Source organism: Eleutherodactylus coqui, chromosome 1 (genome assembly GCF_035609145.1).
Source record: "Eleutherodactylus coqui strain aEleCoq1 chromosome 1, aEleCoq1.hap1, whole genome shotgun sequence".
Taxonomy (NCBI): domain Eukaryota; kingdom Metazoa; phylum Chordata; class Amphibia; order Anura; family Eleutherodactylidae; genus Eleutherodactylus; species Eleutherodactylus coqui.
Genome location: NC_089837.1, coordinates 501,816,837 through 501,835,304, shown reverse-complemented (window position 1 = coordinate 501,835,304; position 18,468 = coordinate 501,816,837). Strand labels below are relative to the sequence as shown.

The window sequence follows — 18,468 nt, the reverse complement described above, 5'->3', positions numbered from 1 at the left end:
CACATACATGTCACCATCACAAGGGCGAAGAATCCGGACATGGGGCTTCAGGAATCTGCAGGGCTCTGCACCGATTAGGGGTTGTACGCTACGATTCCACAAACATCTGGGTATAAGGACACAGTGTACACCATTACACTGTAGATGGGTGCCTTCTTCCATCTTGACGAGGTCGGCCCTCACAGGTCTCAGTAGCGCCAACTGATGGTGGTTGGCTGCTCATGTGCGGTCAGCACTCAGAGGGGTCCCTGCTGCCGGAGCCCAACAGTGTGACATATGGGCAGAAAAGCCCCTAGACCCAGGCAACATCTCCTTCCCAACACATAGTGTATAAGCTTACAAGACTTGGCCTTGAATCTACAGTGCAGAAGACGATACATGATGACAGTTTGGGTAAAAATATGTAAGACTTACATATCAGCACATATAACCTAATGACTCGGGGGTCTCACAACACAGGTACCACCGGTTGAATATTACCCGTTTGATGCCTCGTTTTCCCTTTGAGATAAGGGGTGCCAGAGATGTCCAGCTGCTACTTATCACTTCCTCTTTCCCGCACGTGATTTTGAATACGCCACATTTACATATCAACGGAGGATTTACGGATAAGTACAGGCCGATAGTTATTGTCTATGGCGGTCTATAGGATCTGCCTGTAGCTGCTGATGGACGCCTTAAAGCTGCAGTGATACTCGGGGTGGTTTCACATCTGCGTTCGGGGAGCAGGAAAGGGCAATCCCTATGGACGAACGGCTCCGTCTCACGACTATAATGGGGTCTGCTCGATTTCTGCCCAGCTGCCTTCCGGTATTTTGAGCCAGATCTGCGATGGAACGTCTAACCGGCGGTTCCAACACCGATGCGAGACCGGCCTTAAGCTATGATCACACACAGGGATGTAGCCCAATTCAAATGGGCCAAATCTACATGCTGCTTTCCCAAGGCAGAACCCGCACAGTAAAGGCCGCATCGTGGATTTCCATTAGGGCGCATTCACATGGGCATATGCGATTTTGATTTGTACAACACAGACCAATTTCCCTGCATGTGGCACGCGTTATTGTTGCATACATGCTTTTTTTTTTTACGTCTGAGTGCCGTCTGTGTGTCATCCATTTTTCACATATGCAAAAATCTTTTTTTAAAAAGGCCAAACTGATTTCCCTTTTGTTTTGACTGACAAGATGCATAAAAAATGCAGCGCAGATGTGCGTAACATCCGTATGGTGTGGGGCTGTTAATCGCTTCCATAGACTTCGCACGCCCTTCAAAATATGCAGAAAATAGAAGCCGTGGATTTCAGTTGGTTCGTTCACACGAGCGTACCTGTCAACTATGCAAAAAAATATAAAAAATTAAAGAAGACATTGGGCACTCGTCAAAGAGTTTGGCCATTGAGAGCATGTGAAGCTGGCCTAAAACAGGACGGTCCGCACAAAAGACGCACATGTGGAGGCACCAATTTATTTTAAGGGGTCCGCGGGCTGTCCGTATTCAGTCAGTAACAAATAGGGACAGCAGATGGCCAGTAAATCCACCGTGGGACTGGGCCCTTAAGGGTTAATAAGAGATTTTATGATGTGGAATCCCGTGTGAACGAGGCCTGAGAGAACGGCCTCTCCGTACAGCCGCCATGTGTAGGAAAAAAGTAAAATAATCCCTTTAAAAATATTAATAAATCCACTAATTCTGAGGCCCGATGTGCAGAGACGAGGACAGACAGGAAGTGGCCGTGCCGCCCGTAGCAACCAATCAGATTGCAGATTAGTTTCTCTAGTCTGTACTGGGAAGATGAAAGCTGCAGTCTTATGTGTTGCTAGGGGCAACAGGGCCTCGTCCTTCCTGACATGGGCAGAGTCTGTCATTCTGTTATATAATGTCCACCGTTACAGTAGATAAGAGATCGTTGTGGGCAAAATATTGTTGCCGAGACTTGAGAGTTTTTGACCCCCATGAACATATAAGGATTCGTGTCAGCAACGTGCCCGCACGGCGTGGCTGCGCCAATATACAACATACAGTTATCCTGCGGTCCGGAGAGACTGGACGGGAGTGATATCATCTGATGCCACGGATGCATCATCTCTACGGCCTCTTCCATCTTCCCGGATGGCCGCAGCTCCTCCTGTACTCTGTGCATCCATAGTCGTGAGACGCGAGTCCTCTTGCACAGGCTGATTAACGGCCCAAATGTTCCTGCCATCGCTCGTTTGCACAACATTTGCGCCATATAAAAGGACGAACAATCGGCTGACAAATGAGGAAACATTCATTCCTCAGCTGATCGTATTCTTTGGAAAATGCTGGCTAGTCGGCTGCACATTTCTGCATTTACATGGGGAGACATCAGCTGATTAATCCCAGCTATGGGGGGGCAAACGATTATATTAATGACCAGTTGGCCCCAGAGAGCAGATTAGCCTGTGCTGACGTACATGCTGACCCACGTAAAAGCACCCCTAGATGACCGATACACACGATGCACAGTGTGCTCCAGGTAATCAGGGTCAGGTAATGTACGTCAGGTAATCGGGGTCAGGTAATGTGTGTCAGGTAATCTGTGCCAGGTTATGTGTGTTTGGTAACCAGGGTCAGGTAATGTATGTCAGGTAATCTGTGCCAGGTAATGTGCGCTAAGTAATCAGGGTCAGGTAATGTGTGTCAGGTAATCTGTGCTAGGTAATCAGGTTCAGGTAATGTGCGCCAGGTAATCAGGGTCAGGTAATGCGTGTCAGGTAATCAGGGTTAGGTAATGTGTATCAGGTAATCTGCGCCAGGTAATGTGCGTCAGGTGATCAGCGCCAGGTAATCAGTGCCAGGTAATGTGCATCAGGTAATCAGCGCCAGGCAATGTGTGTCAGGCAATCAGGGTCAGGTAATGTGCGCCAGGTAATCAGGTTCAGGTAATGTGTGTCAGGTAATGTGTGCCAGGTAATCAGGGTCAGGTAATGCGTGTCAGGTAATCAGGGTCAGGTAATGTGTGTCAGGTAATCTGCGCCAGGTAATGTGTGTCAGGTAATCTGCGCCAGGTAATGTGTGTCAGGTGATCAGCGCCAGGTAATGTGCATCAGGTAATCAGCGCCAGGCAATGTGCGTCAGGTAATCAGGGTCAGGTAATGTGTATCAGGTAGTCTGCGCCAGGTAATGTGTGTCAGGTAATCTGTGCCAGGTAATCAGGTTCAGGTAATGTGTGTCAGGTAATGTGCGCCAGGTAATCAGGGTTAGGTAATGCGTGTCAGATAATCAGGGTTAGATAATGTGTATCAGGTAATCTGCGCCAGGTAATGTGTGTCAGGTGATCAGCGCCAGGTAATCAGTGCCAGGTAATGTGCATCAGGTAATCAGCGCCAGGCAATGTGTGTCAGGCAATCAGGGTCAGGTAATGTGTGCCAGGTAATCAGGTTCAGGTAATGTGTGCCAGGTAATCAGGGTCAGGTAATGCGTGTCAGGTAATCAGGGTTAGGTAATGTGTATCAGGTAATCTGCGCCAGGTAATGTGTGTCAGGTGATCAGCGCCAGGTAATCAGTGCCAGGTAATGTGCATCAGGTAATCAGCGCCAGGCAATGTGCGTCAGGTAATCAGGGTCAGGTAATGTGTATCAGGTAATCTGGGTCAGGTAATGTGTATCAGGTAATCTGTGCCAGGTAATCAGGTTCAGGTAATGTGTGTCAGGTAATGTGCGCCAGGTAATCAGGGTTAGGTAATGCGTGTCAGATAATCAGGGTTAGATAATGTGTATCAGGTAATCTGCGCCAGGTAATGTGTGTCAGGTGATCAGCGCCAGGTAATCAGTGTCAGGTAATATGCATCAGGTAATCAGCGCCAGGCAATGTGTGTCAGGTAATCAGGGTCAGGTAATGTGTATCAGGTAGTCTGCGCCAGGTAATGTGTGTCAGGTAATGTGTGCCAGGTAATGTGTGCCAGGTAATGTGTGCCAGGTAATCTGTGCCAGGTAATCAGGTTCAGGTAATCAGGTTCAGGTAATCAGGTTCAGGTAATGTGCGCCAGGTAATTAGGGTCAGGTAATGTGTATCAGGTAATCTGCGCCAGGTAATGTGTGTCAGGTAGAGATGAGCGAACGTACTCGGTAAGGCCGATTACGCAATCGAGCACCGCGATTTTCGAGTACTTCACTACTCGGGTGAAAAGTACTCGGGGGCGCTGTGGGGCGGGGCGGGGCGTGGCCTGGTGGAGCGGGGGGTAGCAGCGTGGAACAGATGGGAGCTCTCTCTCTCTCCCCCCCCACTCCCCTCTGCAACCCCCCGCTCACCCACAGCGCCCCCGAGTACTTTTCACCAAAGTAGTGAAGTACTCGAAAATCGCTGTGCTCGATTGCGAAATCGGCCTTACCGAGTACGTTCGCTCATCTCTAGTGTCAGGTAATCTGGGCCAGGTAAACAACACCAGGTAATGTGTGTCAGGTAATCAGAGCCAGGTAATCAGTGCCAGGTAATGTGCATCAGGTAATAAGCGCCAAGTAATCTGTGCCAGGCAATCAGCGGCAGGCACTGTGCGTCACGGAGAAAGAAAGAAGTGGGTCCTGGGAAGCGGTGGATCTGCAGCACAGAGGGTATCAGGTAATCTTACTCCCCCATCTAGTTTTGTCCTGGGACCAGAGGGTCACTTTAATCACCTGGGGAGGGCGGTGACAACAAGCAGTTGGACTATCCTGGGGCGGGTGTGATGGTGTAAAGCTGTAGAGCCCATTTTGATTTCTTGACCCCATCTGTAAAATAGATGAATGTGCCATATAATCGTTCCGAGAGAATCAGCGAGACCCGATATTTCCTTCTGGGGAATGAGGATGGATCGGCCATATTTAGGACAAATAGTGTTTTCAGGGGAAGTTCCCTCATTAAATTGTAATGCAGCAGGTTGTCCCACAATAAGCACTGATGCCATTAGCTGGGTCATCCATGACTGATCAGTAGGTGCCTGACCGCTGGGACCCCTATGACACCTAGAATGACAGTTACCAAGGTTGCGTTCACACATCACTGATTTGCTGCAGATTGTGCTGTGGATTTTGCTGCAGATCGGCGGAAGATTAAGTGTTCAATTTGAATTCAATTGACAGGATAAAACATACTGCAGATTCACACCAAAATCTGCAGCAAATCAGCACTGTATGAACGCACCCTCGAAGGAGTTTTCCAGGCATAAGTACTATATAGATCAATAGTATTTGTGCCTGGAAAACCCCTTTAAAGTGACCCTCTGGTCCTGAACAAAGATGGCCACGCTGCTCCACTGACTACCTGATGCACACTCTACATTAGTAGTCATCGGTAGTCCAAGGTACTACATGCTCACATGGGCAGAACTGGCCAATCAAAGCTGGCGGCATGTCGTGTCCTATACTAACGAGGCATACTAATGCACAATGTGCATCAGGTGGTCGGAGAAGTGGCGCAGCGATTTCTGTTTGTCCAGGCCTGGACGGTCGCTTTTAAGTCTTAGTATGTTGCACTCAATTTGATAGAGCCGCGTTATAATTCCTGACACAGTGCCTGGCTGGGGTGGCATTAAATATGCCAAGTGCCCTGCATGCCAGGCTTCACTTGGGTTCCCAATAGTCAATATGCCAATAAATATGTTATTAATGTACATTGTGGGAAAAAAATTGAGTATCACAGATTTAAAGATAACTTGCCCAGCTGTGACTCCTACTTCCACCAACCCTGGTCTGGAGGTGAGGATATCGGGATCGTTACCCACCCTGTATGCAATCATCTTCTACTTGGATAGTTTAGTGAAGCGTTGAGTGTTTGCTTCATGGATAGTTGAGTTGCACTCAAAAATGGCAGAGATTGATGTAGGATGGTGACCATTTGCATACAACCTGGTTAACATCCAGACGTTCCTGAACCCTCTGACCGGGGCTGATAGCCGTTAAACCACGTGGAGTCATAATTAACTAATAAAAATATGTTGTCCCCCATGATGGATTCTCGTTAAACCCATTGATCAGGTAATGACTTGCTGAGAACAAGCCTGTATTACATTCATTGTACTCCAGATGACGGTTCCTTCATGCTTTATGGATTTTGGATAGCTTTGATATGAGTTTGTTTCTTATGTCCTCCTGGTGGAGCGTCTAACAGTTCAACATCACAATGACCATCCCAGGGGGCCGTCTACACATCTTGTATCTGCATGGCATTCTCTGGCCACTTGTAATTCTCAATGGTGAAGGAGTCGTAATCCGGGCTGTAGACCAAGGACTTCACAAACGCCTCCTTGTCCGCAGGTTCTGGATACCAGGAAGCCAAATTGTTCTTGTAAGCATAGTCAACAATCTAAGAAGACGGCAAGAAGAACAATTGATTATGGAGTACAGAAGTATTATAGATAGTGGAGGGTCAGCTTAGGGTGAATACATGTGTAACAAGCCAGGGATAATGCCCCTCATCTACTGCATTTCCCCCAACCATCCTGGATTTGGTTGGACAGTCCCAGATTTTGGGGACTGTTCCACCATTCCAGGAAGTGGCAGACATGTCTTGCAAGAGTGGCTAAGAATGGACTAAAATGAAAAAGCAACTTACATTCGTCCCTTTCACTCGCCCCCCCTACTCCAAACCCGTATTTACTTCCAGGTAGCATGATCACATGCCATCTAGCACAATTACTGGCCTCTGCTATACTAATACTAAGGCCTGGTTTGGCCACAGCGATTATGTGACGGCGCTACCCAGAAGTGAGCAGGGGACTGGAGTGATGCAGACTGGAGCAGCTGGAGGAGCGAAAGAGGCGAGTGTGAGGACAGGTTTTGAGTTTTTTTGCCCAATTTGATTGCTTTTAAGGGGGCATTATTACTGAGGGGTCATGTAGGGGCACTATTGCCGTTAGGGTGAAGTCACACGAACGTATATCGGCTCGGTTTTCAGGCTGAGCCGATATACGTTGTCCTCGTGTGCAGAGGGACAAGGCTGGAAGAGCCAGGAGCAGGACCTGAGCTCCCGCCCCCTCTCTGCCTCCTCTCCGCCCCTCTGCACTATTTGCAATGGGGAGAGGTGGGACGAAGGCGGGGCTAATTCTCAGAACTTAGCCCCGCCCTCTCCCTGCCTCTTCCTATTGCAGATAGTGCAGAGGGGTGGAGAGGGGGGCGGGAGCTCAGGTCCTGCTCCTGGCTCTTCCATCCTCCCCCCCCCTGCACACGAGGACAACGTATATCGGCTCGGCGTAAAAACCGAGCCAATATACGTTCGTGTGAATGCACCCTTAGAGGGACACTAAGGGGCACTATTACTGTAAGGGGACACAAAGGGTGTGGCCTAAGCATTGTCCCTCTTTTAATTGTTTAAAAATTGGAAAGTATGCCTAATGTGAGCAGCAAACTTCAGGCTGCACATTACAGGAACACTTGTTTACGTTCTATTGTGGTAATTAACTGATGTTGGAGCCGTTAATCCTCTGCAGGTGCGTTCTGCAATGAGATTATATAATATGATGATGTGCAGTCTGGCTCTTGACTGTATTTCCAGACTCTGTGTTTTTATGGTATTTATTCATTTAACCTGAAACAGACACTTGCATCATAAATGTTTGAGAATCTACAGTAATGTAGACATAATCAACATAATTGACATTACATAAAGCCGTAATGTGAAACTGTTATATTAAAGGGAATGTATCATCGGAAAATGACATTTACAGTAAATAATCAAGTTTTTTTTTACTATTTCCATAAAAGAGAATCCTGAAATATTGCAGTTCTCACACTAACCACTAGAATGTCACAACAGACTATCACTTTCTGTTTTCTGCAGCTTACTTACCAGCTTTACTACATAGTCTGGGACAGTATGAGCAGAGTCTTCTCATTAGAGGGTGATTAAATTAATGACAAGCTATTGTACTGCTGGTTAACTAGATAGACTTTTATACAGGCCTATTGTTGGCTTAGTGAACATTCATATTCTGACTTTTAGCTAATCCTGTGTGCAGCTCTAAGAGATCCCAGCTTCTTACCCTTATACCCCTTTATTAGAGGAACCTAGCTTTTGCAACAGGGAACCTCCTTGATGTTAGCTCAGGAATAGTCTCAGTTCAGTGACAGCTGACCCAGGAAGGTCAATAGGCACTGGATTGTCATACCAGAGGCAAAGAAGCAGTCAGTATAACAGGTCAAGATTGGGGCAACCGGAGTTCATTTAATATGGGCAGAAGGTCAGGGTAGGCAGCATTCGGGAAAATTGGGTAATCAAGCAGCGGATCAAAAGTGGGACACAAGCAGATACTCAAACAGCTTTACTGGATCACTAGGAAACTATTGCGTAGGTAACTTTCTAGGGGGGAAGCTGCATTAAATAACCAGTGAAGAGCCAAGATAGGCTGGAAACGGAAAAGCTGGGTGTGCACATTGGCCTTTTTAAATGGCGGTTCAAGGGGGCATGTCCTAAGAGCAGAGGAAGCAGATGTAGGGATAGTGAGGCCTCTGCTGCATAGGAGAAAGGTGCATGGAGGCACCGCCATTTGTGGCTGATGGGCATAATATAGTTTATGATATTTCTCTATCAATTAACCTATTCATCACAGCAGCCAATATAATTTATGACTACTTGGAAAGGAGAGGGAGACTGAAGGACTTAAGTCAAAATCAACTCAATGGAGACAAATCAACAGGACTGGAGACACTTACCTTGACAGCAATTTTGAAGGACACTTCCCTTATGGTACTTAGTGGAGGATACAACCTACCCTCTGCTAGGTTCTCTTCAGTCACATCTTCTGCAATAGCCTATGAGGAGACAACATGAGAGCTGGGTTCAGATAGGTATTAGATGAAAGAGAAGTTAGTAGGACAGGTGTTGACCCATCTCTTTGTCCATGTACTGTTGAGCTGAGCTAGCCTGGGTAGTTGGCAAAAATCTATTAGAAGGTCTGACAACTGCAGCTTGTTGATGATTTCCATGTGGTTACATTATAAAGTGAACTGAAAAAAACCTGTCTGGTAGATATATTACACAGTAACTGGATTTTTACACGCCATATAGAAAACATTTATGAGAAGTGGAGCTTTGCAGGAATTAAAGGCTAGAAATACGTACCTCTGCTGTGGTCAGGAAGATGTCCTCAGAGATATGGCGGACACCACATGCAATGACTCCCAGAGCCACGCCAGGAAAGACATAGGCGTTGTTTCCTTGACCTGGGTAGAAGGTCTGTCCATTTGGTAGAGTCACCTTGGAGAATGGGCTCCCACTGGCAAATATACCACGACCCTGGTGCATGAAAGACACATTTTATGAATTTAATAATCCAGATTTAAAAAAATAGATACATTTAGTGGTTATCAGTAGGTAAGGACAACTCTATCATGGGGCCTCGGGAGAGAGGAGGCCCATCCCATGGTGGTCTTAGCCCCATTTTGATTGGTGGTGAGATGGTCATAGATGCTTCAATTTTAGCAAAGTCATAAAAATGGGATGAAACAAAGGAGGAAAAAATTGGACAGAGCACCCCTAAGAGGAATGCCTGGAGACAGAAGTGGTATACAGATGTGCAGTGTCTACGGGGACAACACAGAATAGGTGCTGTCGGCCTGGTATGCTAGTCAACCAAGGGTCATGTTAGTGTTGTATGCTGTAGCGTAAAGAGTTCAGGGTAAGCTGAGGCTCAAGCACGACCTGTTCACAGATGACTTGAAGGAGAGTGAAGTCACTGGTGTTGATTAAAAGTATACTTTATTTTGAGCCAACAGGTAACACATTTCAAGATACAAAGATATCTTCACTAGATAGCTGGATTAAATATATAATAATGTGTTAATTCTTCAGGATCCAATATGCAAAAGCAGCCATAACCATTGATGACTGAACCAGTGGCCACCACTAATGAGGACCGATTCTTATATATTTAATCCAGCTGTCTGATGAAGAGGTCTATGTACCTTGAAACGCGTTACCTGCTGGATTACAATAAAGTATAATTTTAATCAAGACTATCAACGTCTTTCTCTTTAAAGTCATTGCCTGCCAATAGGTCACTTTAGATCCTCCGTTTACTTCGACCTCTCTTCATCTAATGAAAATTGGGGTACGGGCACCAGGACTTCCCACCACTGGTGTTTCCAAGGGAGGTGGTGTCAATCAGCTCCTGAAAGGGGATGATCGTTTATCGTTCTTATAGAGCCTTTGTCCTCTATGTGCACCAGTGTCCAAACATCCAAATAATAATTGTTTGGGCAATGGTATACATTGTTCGTAAGATGAGCGGTTCCATCGGCTGGAACAAGTCTGGGACTTGCTGGAAACTATTTTATGGTTGCCAGTGATTTCCAAGATAACCTAAATCAAATTTAATCACCTAAGAAAAGAGAGATTTAGTAATATAATATGTGTATATTGTCAAAATTCTGTCCCCCTTTTTCGAATCATAGCATGATGTATCGTTCAGTGTGACATCACATTCACTGGTCAGCTGACCATCTGCCATTGGCTCTAGTGCTGTGCAGAGTTAGAACCATTGGAAGATGTGGTCACATGAACACCAGCCGCATCAGAAGTAGTCTTCCATTACCTCTGTTAGCTGATAGCACTGCTCAGCCGTACACTCAGCCTTGCTGGTTGGATTACTTAGTGCAAATATAATTGGTCGTTTGTTGAAAGCGGCCATGTTTTTCAGTATCTTTTCCGTAAACGCGCCTCCAATAGCAGCAACACCTACCAGAAACAACAGACATGTCACCATCATTTATCAATGCACAGTAATTGTTCAACCCGCTTGTCAATACAACTACAATAGAAACTATTGTATAATATACAATGTATATAGGGCGTCCGGGTTAACGTTGTGACAGGGCAAATAGGTAGGCTTCACTGCATTGCTGATGGCGTTGAGCTGTCAATTTCAAGTAGTTTAAAGCCCGATTTTCTCAGCTTGCTTCCTGCGTCGCTGCTGAGTGCTAATGCATCCTTTGTGAAGAACTTTGTCGTAAAAAAGCAGGAGGAGGACATGTTGAGAACTTGCTGACATAAACCTTTTGCTATTCCGCCACTTAAATCATGCAATTACAAATAAAACGCCTAAATTAGTTTTCCCCCTGCTTTCCAAACATATAGTTTCGGACATCAGCAATGTAGTGAAGCCACCTCATTATTTGTCTTGTCACAACATTAACTTGGATACCCTGCATATGTATATTAAATATAAAGGATGTCATACTAATGAATATTGACTTAAATAAAACTTAAAATTAACCCCATCTACATGTACACACACACACACCAAAAATGGTGGAGGGAATTAAAGCTCAGTTTCATAAATTTAAACAAGGCCTACAAAAGATACTGAAGGCCCTAATATCTACAGATAGTCTACCTCTATGTCCTTGGTAACATTTCCTTATTTGGTCTTGGGACTAAGACATTGTGTGGATCCAATTCACCATTCACATCAATGTTCACCCATTGGGGATCGAATGGCCCACAAAAATCCTCTAGATTCCCAGCTTCTGGTAAAGGTCCGGCAGAAGACAACCCCATTTGGAGGAGACTAGGGTTTATTTCTTATGGGATGGTCACAAATAATCTATTAGACCTTCTTGAGGATCTGTCCTCTATGTACAACGTTGACAACAAAGAATACAATGTAATTATAAGTTGATGTGTACTTGTTCTGTAGAGATGAGTGATGGACCCAAAGAACCCCGTCCAACAGTCTACACACAGCTGTCATTTGATGTTCCTCATGATCAGGACGAACCAACAAAACCTGAGCAGGAAGTGTTGTCATGTAGACACAGGAGTAGAAGAGCTGCAGATTGGGATGAGGGCAGTTCCTCACATTGGGGGCATGTGGTGATGTGAATTACCTCCATCTCCGAGAAGGTAGCGGTGTAGACCTCATCATCCTATGCATGCCTCTGTTTAAGGTAAAGCATAACGACGCATTACATTTTGTACCCACCTATAATTGCAGTAGGCTTTAATACCTCCACAGCTTCTTCTAAAGTCTTCACTGGAGGGTGATCGTGGGTGAACATCTCTTTTTCATGATTCAGGTTTCCTCTTCCCTTTAAGAGAACAGAAAAATGATCAGAAAGTTTGGAGGTTTTGACAACAGAATAGAGACAAACCTCGATGTAGATGGAGATGACACAAAAGTTGCAGACAATATTGTCTTCAAGAATTAACGTCTCTCTTGTCAATTTCTGCCAACGACTGTGTAAACTACCCAAGAATCCTCACTCACATGCTGGGGGGGTCAATAGTCACCTCTCCCTAAGTAATACAGGGGGTGGAAGAGCCAATCTGACTTTGCCTTGTGTGAGTATAGCCGATAGCATTAAAATGATTGTCCCATGAAGATGAACCCTGTCCATATTCCCTATTAGGCGTATGGATGTCATAGAGGGGCGTACCCCATTCAGGACCCCTTTTATGTGTAATTCACTAAGTCAGAATGACTCCAGTAATGGCTGACCCAGCCTGTCCATATACATTGAATGGCCCATTAGCTCAAATATGGCCCTGTATGGAAATTCTCCCCATGACCCCGGAGTGCAGCATAAAATCACGTGACAGGTTTTCCGTGGGAATCCACACAAGAATGTAAAAATCCAGCAATCTGAGTGACTTCCAATGAGGCCGGTCATCGGTGCTAGACTAGCCGGGCCAGCAGGTCACTGTTGACATTGCGGAGTTTTCTTGTGTAACGGTGTAGAGAGTATACAGAGAATGGCGTGATCGAGGAAAAACATACAGTGAAATTGGATCCTGTGGATATAAACAACTTAGCACCGAAAGGGGTCAGAGGAGGATATCAGGAATCAATATGATGAACAGGTGCTACACAGGTCGCTGAATACAATTCTGGTGCTCCAACTAAGGTGTAATGTCCATGAGCAGGTCGGATTCCGCATTCGGAGCCCGCAGCAGAATCTAACCCTGCCTGTGGCCAAGGATAGTGTTTAGCCTTACCCGTCCGGGTCTTCACTGCGGATGTGTGTGGAAGCGTCGTCCAGCCCGCCTGCGCACATAAGCAGTAGAGAATTTTTTTTTAAATCACCTGCTTTTCCGCAGCCCATCCGCAATTCAGTTCTTCAATGGACTTCAATGGAAGCCATGTGTGGAGGATCCGCACTGAAATGGGGCATACTGCAATTTGTCTAGACCAAAAAGTCCGCAAAACAAATCTGCATGATTTAATTACAGTGTGGACGTCCATGTTTCTCTATGGGCGGCTTGAACTGCGAATTGTCTGCACGGGTGCCCCCTGCAGATTCCGCAATTCAATTCTGCCTGTGGACATTGCACCTAATGTGTCCAAATGCACAACATATCATTCCTTCGCACAGATGGGCTATAATTTAAGAGCAGACTAGATGGGCCGTGGGGTCTTATTCTGTACATTTACTACATTTTTCCTGCAGCACTACAACCAGCCGAGGCTTTTCGGTTGATAACCGATTGCCATGTGTTCCTCGAGGGCACGGGTGACGGGCATTTCACTTTAATTCTATCAATAATTATTACCGGAACCCACAGTTCAATGAAAACCAGACCTTCATGCAGCAGCATTACTCCGCCAAATGATAGAGCTGAAATGATTGGTATTACTAATCTGGTACAGAATGTAAGTGAAGGAGGATGAGCAGCATTAGTTGTGCCAATGGGATGTACGTATTAGGAAGCTTAGTGCCCGATGAGACAAGATTTCTCCTGATAGATTGGATTCTCTTCATACTCTTCCTATATTAATGCAAGTAGGTTCACAATTCTTAACATATTAATTTTCTGATACAGCGCGTCACTCCCCTGCATAGACACATGCAAGATAAGATTCTGCCTGCTGGCAGCCACCACTAGAGGGAGCTCAAGAGCTGTTTGTCTATACATTGAACTGTGAGCACACTGTATACAGTAAGCTCCTCCTAGTGGTGGCTACAGGCAGACACAATGTTACCTTTTACATTATAACTATGCAGGGGGTTTGGAGCTTTGTATAAGAAAATAGCTCTTAAGAAATTAATCGGTCCAGAATTTTTTTAACTAAAAATGACATAAGAGGAGAAGATTCACATTAAGGCTTCCTACAAACAGGTGAGCGCAATATCAGGCTGCGGAACTCGGTTCAATATTGCGCTCGTGAACGTGCGATTTACTCGCAGATGTGAGGAGTTTCCCAGGGAAAATTGCATTGGTAAAGTTCCAATCCTCTCTTGTGATTTTCACATGTGATTGAGGATCGGAAGGGTTTCCAGTTTATCCAAATGGGAAATCTCGCATCGAACATCACACGACATGTAAGAGCCATACGAGGCATTAAAGCTCCCATTGAAATCAATGGGCGATGCATTCCGGGGATAGTGAGAAAAGAAGGACATGCCGCGATTTTTTTCCCTCATCGCTTCTTTTAGACTTTTTCACATCTTCAATGTGCAGCAACAGTGATGTTATGCAATGCTTTTAGTAGCTCCCCTTTAAAATAAATACAGCATGTTATAAAGTAACAAGTGCTAATCAGACTTAGGGCTGACACACACTGGCGATATTTTCTATCTTAGCTATTCATGAATGAATAGCTAAGCACTATCTGTAATTGGCTGAGTGCTCAGCCAATCAGCACAGCCCTTTCAGGAGGCGGGGATTTTTAAAGCCCTGCCTGAAAAATTTACTGCAGGGTTTGCCAAAAACCACTGCTTTCAATGGGACCGGCAGCAGCGCCGATCCCATTGAAAGCAATGGGATAGCATGCTGCACTTCTGCCACAGCTTTCCTTCATCCCCCGGTCCCTGCGGGGATGAAGGAAACTCCTGCCACAGCTGTGGCAGAAGTCCGCGGTATTCTCCATATCTTTTCAATGGGGATAGCGCTGCTGCCGCTGGACCCATTGAAAAGACTAGCGATATCCCAGCGTCATCCCATTTTTTTTCGCGCACTGCGAGGCGAGAGTTTTCACTTGCTCTCGCAGCGCAATGGAGAAAAAAAAACCACCAGTGGGTGTCCGCCCGTAGGCCGCTTTTACACGGCCAAGAAAATCGCACGAGATTTGTGCATTGCAAAACGCACAAATCTCACACAAATATGAACCCTATTCCTTTGAATGGATTCATGTACCTGAGTGATGTACCTGGAACGCGTCGTCCATTATTTTCAATGGGACAGTAAAACACATTGCACAGAGGAAGAAGATCATCTGATCTGGCAGACCTAAGAGTCATTAACGCTCCCAGCCTACAGTCTGCCTGGTTCCTCCTCTACAAGCTTGTGGCTGGCATCATGTGTGACCCCATGGGTCGCATGTAGCTAAGGTCAGCCATGGCTATATCCAAACATAATCCAAAGCTGTAAAAGGAAGTTGCATTTGGACCTTATTTCCCAGTGAAGTGCTTGGCTATCTCCAGAAGTCCTAAAAAGATGAAGTGCACATTTGACCCCCACTCCATTCATACACGGAGGACTTCGTTCTCATGATTGGTGGGAATCCCAGGGATCGGACCTCACGGATCAGACACTAATCCCTTATCTAGTGGATAGAGGATACATTGATATCTTCAAATAACCACCAATGAGCTCTTGCATTGTAGTTGCAGTCCCGTCCCTCTGGTGTCAGCCAATATGATTAACTAGTCACCGGGGAGCAGTGAACGCGACCACAGATGTTTGCTAACCCACATTGTGGTCTCTGGATTTTTCTGCAGAACAACAACTACAACTTTATAGAGCTTTTGCCCATCTGCTGTGCGCCATTAATGGCACTATTCTCATTTATTTTATTGGTAATCGTTCACTGCCCACAAAATTATAAAACCGCCTTGTCCCAGGCTTCAGAAATATGGTTCTCTTTATTTCCTGGCAGAAAAGCCTGGCATCTGCGAGAAGCAACAAACAGCTAATAGGAGCAATCACCCGCAAATTCCAGCCCGCTCCCATGCCAAGATGGGCAGTAAAGTCTAACAGGGTTCCTCTATAACCCTTTAAGGAATATGCTATTTTTGGCCTTCAGGACCAGAAGAAATTTCTGTTTTTTGCTTCCAAGGATTTTGATGATATATTTTATATTTTGAGTTGCGGTAGACGTACACGGCCTTGTTTTTGTGAAATACGTTGTTAATTTAGCTTTTTTCATTTTTTTATATTAACTTTATTTAAACTTAACTATATCTAGACAGGCATCCTCACTGGACAGTCCTTAGGACCTGTGTTAGGCCCCAGACTGATGTTTAAAATGGTTTCAAAAACAATGGGGCTGACGGGGAGAGTAAAGGAAGTCTTTTCCCTTTGTTTTCTTCCATATAGGTGCTGTGATCAGTACTGATTGCAATACCTATAGGACTAAACAGCCAGGATTAGAGCTTTGGACAAATCACAACCCCTTTAGGGATTTCATATTAGGCTTTCTCTGCTCGTAACTCCCTCTATTAACCAGCATAGAGACCATCTAAGAAACAATGTCGCTCTCTTTGGCAGACTTGGCCACCTATTATATTTTAATTGCTGGCACATGATTCTAGATTTCCTCTAAAATATCTGGGAAGCCACAACTTACCCTGGAGACCGATTGATATTGAACCTCAAACAGCGGTTTATTGCTAGCCGGGCTTTATTATAGCACAGTGGCAAAATGTTGACATATGAACAGAGCCTATGGTAGAGCTGCAAAGCTTTCGACCTATTACATTTGAATGGCTGGCATAGAATAGTATACTGTCCCTAAATTATATGACTGACTTGACCTTCCAACCAGTTGATATAGAAGTGACATCAGTAGCTTTTATAAGGGTATACAATGCAAGAGTTCTCTTTGGGTGCCAAGAGTCAAGACATGTGTAGAGAATATGTAAGATCAATACCCAATGGGTGTGTGGCACCCGTTGGCATCACACCTAATCCATTCATGCAGTAACACAAATAACACTCCATCAGGGGGCAGGTCTACCTCCAGGTCTGGGTCAGCAGCCACTGTCCACAACTAAACCAGAGTCGTTGTAATATAAGTGGACTTGAGGGACTGACCACAATTCAGTGGTAGGCAGTGGACAATATCATGCCAAAGTAAATAATTAAATGCAGTGAACACTCATTTGAAGGGGAAGAGGAGAGTAAACTCTCTCACCCATTACAACACCAAAGACATCGAGGATGGCTGTGACATACAGGTGGAAGCGAGAGCCTTCATGTATCTGTGTAAAGACCTGTATTGAACACTCCTGAGAGGCAATTGTGTTGTCAACTCCTCGAAATGTGTTGAGTGTTTAATAAAGGTCTTTAAATGGATGCATGAAGACTCCAGCTTTCAGCTATATTTCACAACCCTCCTGAATGTCTTGGGGTTTCTTAGGAGTGTGAGAGTTTACTCTCCCCCTTCCATCTCCAAGTGAGTGTTCTCCACATTTATTTACTTTGGCATGATGTTGTCCACTGCGTACTAGTAAGGGCCACCATAGTTGTCGATCCCTCAGCAGCCTTTCCACTCGCTTTTCTTGGAACACAGCCTGTGGCAGAGTTGTGCAGCTTTCACCTATCAAATTTGAATGGTTGGCATTTAACTTGACATTACCCCTAAAATATGTGGATGACTGAAACTTTCCCTAGTAATCAGCTGATAGAGAATCAAAACCATCAGCTTATCTCTAACCAGACGTTATTAGACCCCACAGCGACCAAACCGCAACATGTGAATAAAGCCCAAAGAGTCATTCATAAAAGTGAAACAATCCAGCATTGACCTCTAGAGGTTTCACAAGATCAACTTTCAATTGGAGAGACGCAATCAGTAGTGATCCAGAACGGTCACTACATAATCATCCTGACATTTCTGGGACTAGGCCTTAAAATGTGTTTTATACTGCGGCTACACTTTGCCTTAAAGGGGTTCTATCATTAAAAAAGAAAAATTCTATACTTACTTATTCCTCCCCAGGCAGTCTTCTTACCAGATCTTCACCTCAACCATAGTCTCCTGTCTCCTGCAGTCCCGGGGGACGGGTCACCTCCCCTTCAGCTGGCTGATTCCTCTGCTTCCTGTGAGGTTACATATATTACCGAGAGTTTTCTTCCTGCCCGGTGATGTACATTACATCACAGTTCACAGCCTAGCAGGGAGTGCCGAGCTATTGCCGAGACTGCACATGCCTGCTGTCTCTGCAATAGATGAGCATTCCTTCCTAGCCAGTGAATGCTACATCACAGTGATGTGACCTACACGTAAGGAATGTGCGAAATGCCGTCTTCATAGCAAGCCGACCAGCTGAAGGTGAAGTGACCCGGGGCACTGCAGAAGCTCAGGGATGAGAAGATGCCTTAAGAAGACTGTCTGTGGAGGAATAGGTGAGTATATCATTTTTCTTTTAAATGACAAAACCCCTTTAAAGGTGGTGACTTGAGTACAGTATAGTTTAGGAGGACTCCGCTTCTTTCAGCTTCCCACTTATCAGACAATCAGCATAGGGAAGGTGGATGGAGGAAAACTTAGATAAATTCATGTAGTGTTCAAGAAAGTTCTGAAGGAGAATA

The 18,468-nt window shown here is 45.2% G+C and overlaps 1 protein-coding gene across 2 annotated transcripts in view; it reads right to left on the bottom strand.

The window, feature by feature from the left end:
* Positions 1-5,983: 5,983 nt before the first annotated feature.
* The window catches only part of ME3 (malic enzyme 3), a 128,957-nt gene continuing 116,472 nt past the window's right edge, over positions 5,984-18,468 (bottom strand). For both annotated transcript variants that reach the window (XM_066587184.1, XM_066587192.1), the window contains exons 11-15: positions 11,918-12,023; positions 10,529-10,671; positions 9,058-9,231; positions 8,649-8,747; positions 5,984-6,303 (exon numbers count right to left, since the gene is read on the bottom strand). In XM_066587184.1, the coding sequence (XP_066443281.1) occupies positions 6,142-6,303; positions 8,649-8,747; positions 9,058-9,231; positions 10,529-10,671; positions 11,918-12,023 (684 nt within the window). In that variant the 3' untranslated portion in view covers positions 5,984-6,141. The remainder of the gene's footprint in view (positions 6,304-8,648; positions 8,748-9,057; positions 9,232-10,528; positions 10,672-11,917; positions 12,024-18,468) is intronic.